Source organism: Microtus ochrogaster, chromosome 5 (assembly GCF_000317375.1).
Source record: "Microtus ochrogaster isolate Prairie Vole_2 chromosome 5, MicOch1.0, whole genome shotgun sequence".
NCBI classification, from domain to species: domain Eukaryota; kingdom Metazoa; phylum Chordata; class Mammalia; order Rodentia; family Cricetidae; genus Microtus; species Microtus ochrogaster.
Window position 1 is genome coordinate 63874260 of NC_022012.1, and position 10587 is coordinate 63884846.

General features: G+C 41.4%; 1 protein-coding gene across 1 annotated transcript in view; it reads left to right on the forward strand.

The window, feature by feature from the left end:
- Positions 1–1938: 1938 nt before the first annotated feature.
- The window catches only part of Scg3 (secretogranin III), a 35928-nt gene continuing 27279 nt past the window's right edge, over positions 1939–10587 (forward strand). Inside the window, exons 1-6 of the mRNA XM_005347612.3 lie at positions 1939–2328; positions 2970–3022; positions 3651–3696; positions 3791–4006; positions 9137–9279; positions 10406–10573. Of these exons, the coding sequence (XP_005347669.2) occupies positions 2238–2328; positions 2970–3022; positions 3651–3696; positions 3791–4006; positions 9137–9279; positions 10406–10573 (717 nt within the window). The 5' untranslated portion in view covers positions 1939–2237. The remainder of the gene's footprint in view (positions 2329–2969; positions 3023–3650; positions 3697–3790; positions 4007–9136; positions 9280–10405; positions 10574–10587) is intronic.

Sequence of the window (10587 nt, forward strand, 5' to 3'; positions counted from 1 at the left end):
GGCAAGATCCTGTCTCCACCAAGTCCTCAGACTGAATGGCATCTCTACAAAACCTTAGACTGCACTGAACTCCTGTCTCCTTCTGCCTTATATTCATCTCTCTGCCCAGCCATATCACTCCTGTCTCCACCTTCCTAGTGCTGGGCTTAAAGGCATGGAATCCCAAGTGCTGGGATCCTTTGTGTGAGCTCTGTTTCTCTTATAGACTGGATCAATTTCATGTAGCCCAGGATAGCCTTGAACAGATCTGTCTGCCTCTACCTCCCAAGTCCTGGTATTAAAGGTGTGTACCACCACTGCCTGGCCTCTGGTGGCTTAACTCTGCACTCTGATCTTCAGGCAAGCTTTATCTGTTAAAACACAAACAAAATATCACTACAAGTATGTGAAAATGAGTAGCCGCAGAGGCCAGAAGAGGGTGTCAGATCCTCTGGAGCTGTAGTTACAGACAATTGTGAGCTGCACTTACGTGGGTGTTGGGTCCTCTGTAAGAGCAGCCTATACTCTTAGCCACTGAGCCATCTCTCTGGCCCCTGCAGCTTACTAGGACAATAACACTGTTCTATTCACCATTAAGAAAGAGCTGTTTGGTTTGAAGTAACTGCTAGATTTGGAAGTATTCTATAACCTCAAATTTTATGTGTCAGTTTTTTAAAAAGACTCACATAGAAACAAACAAAAAGACTTTTAGATTCTTAACTTAAATACTTGCATGACCATTAAACTCAAAACTTCCAGAAAGAGGGAAATTGGTTTGTCAATGGGTTTGTTTTTGTTTGTTTGTTTGCTTGGGGTTTTTAATTAGGTAACTTGGTCCTTGAAAGGGAGGATGCAGAAATCAAAGGCCTGATTGTGCTGGATCCCTCTTTGTGGTCATTATTCAGCCCAGTTCCCAGCAGGCTGCAGTTGAAAGGAAAAGATCCAAGTTCTGCTTAAAAATCAGACTAAAGAGCTGGCTCAGCACCCTGCTCACATTATGCTGTCTGCATTCACCGCTTTGGTCTTGGGATAGTAAGCTGTATGCAATGACCTCAGGCTTCTGGGATAGTTATAGGAAGCACCCCTCTGACTTGCTTATGAGGGGAGGAATGTTTTTTCACGGCTTTTGCTTTTCTAGGAGGACTCCCAGAACATCAAGATCCTCAGGTATAAATGGAACTCCGGGAACAATGTCACAAAAGTGAACATTTTTTCCTACTTCGTTGGGAAAAGGAGAACAAAACTGAGTATTTTTGCTCATCTCCCTGACTATTGAGGACTCTCATTCCTAGAGGGACAACGATTGTTTTTCTTCTCTGTCTCAAGATCTGCGAGAGTGATGCGCAATCTATTTGGGAAAAAATATTCGTACAATTTCCCAATCAAAAGACTCCTGGGGAGCTGAGATGCAAAAACATCAAGAGAATGTCAACACTGATCACTAAAAGCAGGGCTTTCTACGATTTAATAGAATCATATTTTTTAGTATAATTCTATACGTGTAATAGAATTATACCTTTTCAGTATAGCAGGAAGCGATTTTGGAGCAGATACTGCAGAAGAATCACAAGTCAAAATTAGACAAGATTATCCTTTTCTCCTTTATAGGTTCACAGGTAGAGAGGGCATGTAGTCCTTGAGGTACAACAACCATGCCTAAGCGATTTTGGAGCAGATACTGCAGAAGAATCACAAGTCAAAATTAGACAAGATTATCCTTTTCTCCTTTATAGGTTCACAGGTAGAGAGGGCATATAGTCCTTGAGGTACAACAACCATGCCTAGCGTCCTGCAATCTGACTTGACTTGGACATAGGAATATACCCAGGACTGCGGCATGGAAAATACGCTAGCCTGCCTGTCGCCCCTCCCCCTCTCCGTTCCCGCGGGATTGGAGTAGCTCTGGGTCGCTGACGCCATCCTCATGCCCCTGGTTTGCATGGAGCATGCGCCTCCTCCTCACTTCCTCTCCAGGAGCTAGTGGAGTAAAGCTACGCCCAGGCCCGCGTCCGCTCGCGCAGGAACTTCAGCACCCGCGGAGCGGACAGCGCCCGCTGCACCTGCTCACCTGCTCTAGGCCCGCTGGAGCATCATCTCCAGGCCAGCACAACTGCAGGCCTCCCAGCTCCTCTCTCTCCCCGCGCTCCGGCTCCTGTCCCTGCCAGCTTCTTACACCCCTTCTCATTCATAACAAAAGCTACAGCTCAGGGGCCCAGCGCCAAGCTGTTTCCAGCAGAGAGCAGAGGGAGCAAGGAAGAATGGGGTTCCTTTGGACCGGCTCTTGGATACTGGTGTTGGTGCTCAATAGCGGCCCAATACAAGCTTTCCCCAAACCTGAAGGCAGTCAAGGTAAGTGGACATTTCTCAACTTCTGAGCTCTCTTTCATTTGGCCCAGCAAAGGCAAAGCTTGGTGTGACCTATGAGCTCTAAATCGCCTTGCCTAGTTATTCTAATCAGATCTTATCTCTGCATAATGACAGAATCGTTTTGACTTTAGAAAACGAAGGTGAATTTTTCTCCTTCACTTTTTAGATAACAGGGCAATAACATGAGCTGCTTATAAGAATCTTATTTTGGAAAAGGGAGCAAATGCCTGTTCTTAAAGTGGCTTGGATTTTTTTTTCTAAGATAATCTATTCATTACTCAAGTAGGAATCTGTGATCTCTTTTAATGTGCCAGCAATGATCATCAAAATTTATATTTCTAACTGAAGACTTAATAAGTCAAGAATTAGAACTATATGTTAAATTTCTTATCGGAAAACAAAAGTGTGATTACATTTAACTCAGGGAACGCAGTAATATATTAAGCTTAGCAACACTGATACTCATCATGAACACAAGTGATAATGTTTGCTAATATAAATTTTATTTCATAACCACCCAGAATTATTTCTCTAAAAGATTTTTCACTGTTTTCATTTTAATGAGAAACATATTTTATCATCCAAATGCACAATTAAATTATATTTTTATGTATTTATTCTAGACAAATCTCTGCATAATAGAGAACTAAGTGCAGAAAGACCTTTGAATGAACAGGTGGGTTGGATGTAAAATTGTAACTGCTATGTCATTTTATTCTCATGATTATTTATCATAATTACGTTGTGATATCTTAGCCATTTTGAATTTACAAACTCTGGGACATTAATAATAAATTGACAAAAATTAAGGTGAGGAATCTAGTTTCGATAATTGTATGTTCTCACAGTTATGTCCATTAAGTGCTATGTCCATTGAGTTATGTCCATAGAGAGTGCTAGAGTGCCCACATGATGATAGCCCAGCAAGATCAATACTGCATCCACTCTTAGAAGATGGGTTAATTTACTGACATGTGTGTGTGGTTTGTTTTGTTGTTTTGTTTGAGACAGAGTCTTGCTGGGTAGCCTACAACCCTTGATCTTCCTGCCTCATCCTCTTGATTGCTGGGATTATAGGCACATGCCACACTGCTTGATTGAAGATTTATTTTTAGTCAATATTACAGGAGAAAGGAATTCATACTTAAAGTGCACCAGTCCTTTGTTTATCTCATTTAATCCTCATAGCAATGCTTTTTACAAACAAAACTAAATCTTCTAGAGATTAAATCATTTGGCTTGTATACTTGGTAAGCTGTGAAACATTGCTTTAAAATGCGGTCTGTCTCCTGTTTGTTTCACAGATTGCTGAGGCAGAGGCAGACAAGATTAAAAAGACAAACTCTCCAGGTAAAAGGAATTCATATTGCTGTTCAGTTAAATAATGTAGGTCATGGGATTCTAAACTAAAATCAATGTGTTGGGCTTGGAACTTTTCTTCCAGAAAGCAAGCCAAGTGAAAGAAATTATTCTTCTGTCGATAACTTGAACCTGCTAAGGGCGATAACAGAAAAGGAAAAACTTGAGAAAGAAAAGCAGTCTATAAGAAGCCCCCCATTTGGTAACACACTGGACGTGGAAGATGTTGATTCAACTAAAAATCGAAAACTGATTGATGAGTACGATTCTACAAAGAGTGGACTGGACCATAAATTTCAAGGTAAATGATTTAAAGGATGCTTTGCTATCTTTTTTTCTCATTTTGAGTTTTTCATTACATACTGAAAAAAGGCCACATACTTATAAAAGTCACAAAATATATCTAATATGCTCATGACCTGTCATGTGTTGGGTCCAAAGCTGAGGTAAAACCAAAACTTACTGATAATATACAAAAAACAGTCTAGAGTCTCTACTTTTCCCTTTAATGTTTCCTTTACTCTGACAGGCATGGTGGGTCATGCCTGTCATCACAAGTCCATTCTGGGCTACATAAAATACCAAGTTAACCAGACTCCATTTCAAAAGAGCAATAATAGTGACCATAGTGACTGGATTCCTTGCGGATGCTTTGAAATTTTTTAAGACCTGATATCTGTATTTACATTAGTAAATTCATTTTATTATTTTTATTTATTTTAATAACTACTACAAATAAAACATTATTTCTTCAAATAACTAGATCAATAAAATATGCCTTCCTAATAATGAAATGTCCACTATTTTCTTGTTGGTAGTTTCTACCTCTTGCCTTTGTTCATCTAGCCATTATACATTTAAACTCAGACTTCTCTGGACTATAGACCTATTTCCTCTCTACCTAGCATCTTACCTTGGAAGTGTCAGGTCCACAGAAAACCGAATGTATACCAGAGTCAACTCATGACCTCTTTCCTCCTCACAGATCCTCTTCAAAAGATCTTTCCTCTTTTTTGCTGCTATTTATCCTTTTTTTTTCTTCATGACAGAAATCTAAAATTGAAATAATTCTCTTTTTTTTAACCTCTTCAATCCTAATCTTCCAAAACTGGTTCATTTTTGCTTCCCACGTTAGTTCCCATGTTTTACCAACAGAAAAACTACTGTTCTCAGTCACCACTGCCCTTACCCAATACCCAATCGTGTTTCATTTGAGCTACAACAAAATATTTTACAGATCTCCCAGCAGCTACTTCAGTTTTTTTCAGCCTATTCATGATGTGACAACTGGAGTGGACTTTTAATTTACAAATATAAAATATTGAAATATGTGCATGTCATTCCTTGTAGGGGGTGCTCAATATCAAACTTGAGGCCTCACGCATGCTAGGCAGTTAATCACGCTACCACTGAGCTATAACCACAGCTCCTCAGATTTTTTTTTTTGACAGTATTTCCTATATAGTCTAAGCTGGTCTTAAACTCATAATCCTCCTGCCTCAGTTTTCTGACTTTCGAGATTGCAAACGTGTGTGCGACGATGGCCAGAATGCCATTAGGTTTTAGTTTTATTTTGTTTTGTTGTTTGAGTGTTTGTTTTTAGCCAAGACCTTGTACATAGCTCAGGCTAGCCTAGATCATGAGGGTTCTGTGCTTCTGTCTAGATGCCGGAATTATATGGGATGAGCAGAGCATGCCTTCTTTATTTCCCATAAATCTCTTTTAGTAGATTCTCATTTCTTAGGACCAAAACCAAAATCCCTCATATAGTTCCTGTCTTCATAGTTACTGTCAAACACTTCTGGGCTTGTCCAGCATACATGATCTGATAGACATTTTGCTCCTTGCCATCATTGTTCTTGTAGTTTGAACTTTTATATTTGTAACTGTAACCACTTACGATTGCTTTTATCCAAAACTACACTGAAAAGCCCACAAGAACAGAGACATTATAGGGCAGTGCCTGAATAGTCGTTAATTCATTGTATGATTCTATAAATAAGCAAAGAAATGAAAGAACGTGTGAGGGAATCAGTGAACCTCTATAAATAGAGTATTTTCAATTCTGAAAACCAGTGCTTAGAAGTGAGCCCAGGCTTTCTTCTCTGTCTTTATTTTTGTTTCATAGCAATGAGGAGACTTTTAAAGTGCATTATATGTGTTGAGTAGATGGAGGCAATGATTTATGTTCTGCTATTTGGAGAATTTAAATCTTGAATTCTACATTTTAACCTAAGGTATATTGACCAGAAGCAAATCGACACTAGGCGTAACTGCGTAAAAGAAATTAATTTAATTGCTCTGGTTAAACAGAACATTTGGTTTAATAAAGTAAAAAAGAATGTAGTATTTGTCTGACTTGATTAGCCACACTGGTTGTAGGCACCAACAGAGACACAGATTTGTTTGTGACTTGAGCAGCTACTTTTAATTAGTCATTTTACTGCCAGTTTGTAGGTTTAAAGTGGTAGGGCTGGTCCTCATGTCTTTTGACTTATGCCCAGATTTGCTTTAACTTTACTTGAGATCCTACGGAGACTAAGTCAAGGGTCTTAGAGAGAATGTTTTATGGGTGAAGGTCTAGTTTCCATTCAGAGCCAGCAGGTCTGAGCCCACCTAGGCATCCGAACAGAGCATCAGAGATGTGCAGGCTCCGCCCCCAGAGGTAGAGCGAGGGAGAGGATCTTTGGCAGGCTATGTCCTCGGACCCAAGACTGCCTTTAGGAAAGCTCCAGATTCAAAATCCTTGCCTGTTTCTCCTTATATGCTTATGCTTGAGGTGCCTTTGAGTGTTCAGTAGCAGGAATTTATTGTGGAATTCTCACATTGCAGATTATGATCTAGATAATAAGCTCTGTGCATCCAGGGACCATGCTAAACACAACCATCACTCTACCAGTATCTGGCAGATATTAAGACTTGAATTCAATTAAACTGAAGAAACGAATTCCAAGTGTTAAGTGAGGTACTAGGTACAGCCAGCGCTCTACCTCTGGTGTCTGGCACATAGTAAGACTTTAATTTTACTCGAGAAATGAATTCTAGGTATTAAATGAGATAAGGAATACCAGACATAACAGGGAAGATAATGACAGGCCACAGTCCTTTGATGTCTGTATAGAGCATTGTAGCTGCCTAAAAGTTAAAATTTGAATCTATGCCGGCTTCTTTCTGAGGCTTCACACGGGAAGCATAAAACACTCCTTTGAGCACAGCTGGGAAATCACCTTAAGGTATTCTTCTCATTTTCAAAGAGTGTGGGGAAAACTGATGGAAGGTAAGGGCAGTGGCCAAGTACTTCGCTTTTAACTGCAGCTCTCAAAGTTCCACCGTGGGAGACCTGCGTTCCTGGCTCAAGAGCCCGCAGTGGTGCAGCAGAGGAGGAAGACATTTCTTCTGAGTTTCCAGCATTCTCCCCATTGGGAAGTAAATGAGCTGAAAAACAGTCATCTGGGTTTTTTTCCAGCGTCAGCAGGCAGCCAACATTCTTTCCTTCTCGGCTCCTAAGGGAGAAGTGGGGAGGGAAGTGAATTCTTCCTCCTCTGCTTAGACGGAAGACTAGTCCCCAGCGCCTGACGTGCAACCCACAAATGGAAAATTCAGACCGAAGTGATAGAGAGGCTGTGCTCCTGAGAAACAGATGAAGAACTCCACTTCCAACCAGACATGAAGGGAACTAATTTTATGATTTTTGTCACTCTGGCACTTGGGTCTCAAAGGGCTTGTGGCTGAACAAGAACACGACCTTTGTGTATAATCACCACCCATCTTTATAAAGCCTGCATCCAAAAGCAGGAGAGGGTGTCTACCTGAAGCTGCACTGCCACCCTCCCCACGGTCTAGAAGAAAGGCCATGCCATGGGAGAGATTCCCTGGCCAGATCCCCAAGGGTCTTGGAAGAAAAGAGTAGAATTGGGATGGAAATATGTTGTTCTTTCATTGAGGGAAAGTGATAAGGATTATAGTCATAGAGCTGGGTGTTATGGTGCATGCATTTAATCTCAGCACTCTGGAGGCAGAAGCAAGCAGATCTCTGAGCGTTCAAAGCCAGCCTACATAATGATACTCTGTCTCAAAAAATAAAGCATTATTCAAAACATATCTAGCAAGGAATTCTATTTTCATTTTCTCCAGAAAAAAATCACAATTCCTTTAAAAATCTGCCAGGCAGTGGTGGCACCCATCTTTAATTCCAGCACGCAGGAGGCAAAAGTGGATCTCTAAGTTCGAGGCCAGCCTGGTCTACAGAGTAAGTTCCAGGACAGACAGAGCTGTTACACAGAGAAACCGAGTCTTGAAAAACAAAACAAAAAAATTAAAAATCTAAATCCACTAGGCATAATTGCAATAGTACACTCTTGCACACACTACTGTATGATTCAAAATGTGCATTTACAATCTTATTTCATCTGTTCCTTATAACTCCAATAAAATCAAATTAAATAAACCCTTACTCATAATTGTTTGTTTTATTGTTTGGGCTTTACAAATGCTAGGCAAGCACTCTACCACTGAGCTACGCACAGAGACCAATGCCCTTATTATTTTGTACAGTGATCCAAGGTCTATAGAGAACAAGAGAAATCACTATGCTAAACCACTGATCTTTCCCATCTGCCTCCATATGACAGATTATTAACACTTTGTAAATCAGATCTGATCGATGTGGTATACTCTGTAAAGCGGACCTGTTCAATGTGGTATAGACTTCTGGGATTCTTGTGTGGATGTACCAAGGCTTCATTGACTTTGTCCCCTTTCTCCCTCACATTAGTTGTTGTCATTGTCATCATCATTGTTCTTGTTGTTTAGAGTTTGAGTTTGCTTTGTTTGAGACAAGGTCTCTCCCTGTTAGCCAAGCCTAGACTTAAACTCATGTCAATCCTCCTGCCTCAGGCTCCCAAGCACTAGGTTTGCAGGCGTGAACCATCACACACAGCCCCTTTGTCTCTCTCAGAATGATCCCTTGCTTTATTCTGAAGTTACGTTAAATGAATTCCCAGGAAAACTAAGGACGTATATTCACAGGCTTCTCTGCAAAATTTGCATGATGTTCATGTAGATCTCTCTCTTTAATATTTTTATTCCAAGCTCATAACATAAGCTCCCTGTCTTTTGGAGACTGGGGTTTATTATTGTTATTAAGCTTTAACTTTAAGCTCTGTTATGTAGAGGTACTCCAGCAGCCAGGCATGGCAGTACACGACTGTCATTTCAGCACTCAAGAGGCAGAAGCCGAGGACTGCTGGAAGTTCCAAGTCAGCCAGGGTGACATAGTAGGACACTATCTCTAAATGGATGAATGATAAATGAATCGGTGATAAATATATGTAACAAAAATCTTGAGTATTTCAGAAAGTGTGGGCTATAATATGGTGCATAGAATAGGTGTGTACTCGCCATGTTGTGAAGCTGTGCTTGCTCTGTCTAGATGACCCGGATGGCCTGCATCAACTGGATGGAACCCCTCTAACTGCTGAAGACATTGTCCACAAAATTGCTACCAGGATCTATGAGGAGAACGACAGAGGAGTGTTTGACAAGATTGTTTCTAAACTGCTGAATCTCGGCCTAGTAAGTGGTTTGCAGGAGAGCAAACTTGGTTCTCAGTACACTCTACAGTGTCCTGGGAAGTTGAGCCTCGTAATTCAAGCAACCAAATGTTTATGGGGCACCTACTTTGTACTAGGCTCCCAAGGACTCCCTTGGGTTTATCAGAAGGGCCAGATAAGCACACATACCCATCACACAGGCGGTTTGAGAGTCCTTTGAGCTGTGCAGATGCCAGAGAGTGGTGTGTGCCCAGTGGGAAGTAGGGAAAGGCTTCAGAGGAAGAGGTGTTTGGAATGAGCTTAGAAGGAAAGTCAGGCTTTAAGAAGCAGAGGCAGAGGGCGTGTGTGGCAAAACCAGAAATAACACGAGCAGAGACTGGCAGTGGATGCTTGAGGAACTCTGAGCGATTGAATCCTCCCTAGTCACGACTTGGCTGCTCAGCCCTGACACAGCCCAGCAGGTTTCTCTGAGGTTCTTAGTCACAAGGATCCTGTAACTGATCATGTGACCTTCAGCTAAAGAGCAGCATCCCTCAGGTGTCTCTCTCAGGAAGCATCCCTTGGATTTCAGCAGGTACCACTGACAGCTTGAATGAATAGCCTACTTCTTCCTGGAGTGCTGGGCAGTCACCGCCACAACCTGCATAAGAAAGGATTGTCTGTTGCAAAGAGAAGTTTCCTTGATTAGGAGTGAAGACTACCCTTATCTGTGGGTATAAAGACAAATATTTGTGTTGTTGTTAGACATTATGCTGGCTTAGTAAAGTAGTGGTTGTAGATTCTCCTCCAATATCCATAACATCATCTGCACTGAGTAGTTAGCTAGGCTTCCAGCACCAGCGTTTGTTGCTTTGTTGAGCAGGTCTTACATCTGATTAGAGAGCTGTTGGTTACTACAAAGGTATGCATGCCACTACTGTCCCCTTAGGGAAATTGTGCCATGCTGGCATTCATTGCTGTGGCTCACGGGAGTCATAGCTGAGTAGGACTGTTGGAAGCTTGCATGGTGCCTACGTGTTCAACTGGAGTTTACATTTTATCTTAGCCAAAAGGTCAGGAAGTTATTGAACTAGAGTCCAGGTGTCTATTTGTTTAGTTATGTCCAGGAACGGGAATAGCAGCTCTATAGTTTTGTCTCTTTATAACAGATCACTGAAAGCCAGGCACACACTCTGGAAGACGAAGTAGCAGAGGCTTTACAAAAATTGATTTCAAAAGAAGCCAACAATTACGAGGAGGCCCTGGATAAACCCACAAGCAGGACCGAGAATCAGGCTGAGGCCCTGGATAAACCCACAAGCAGGACCGAGAATCAGGCTGAGGCCCTGGA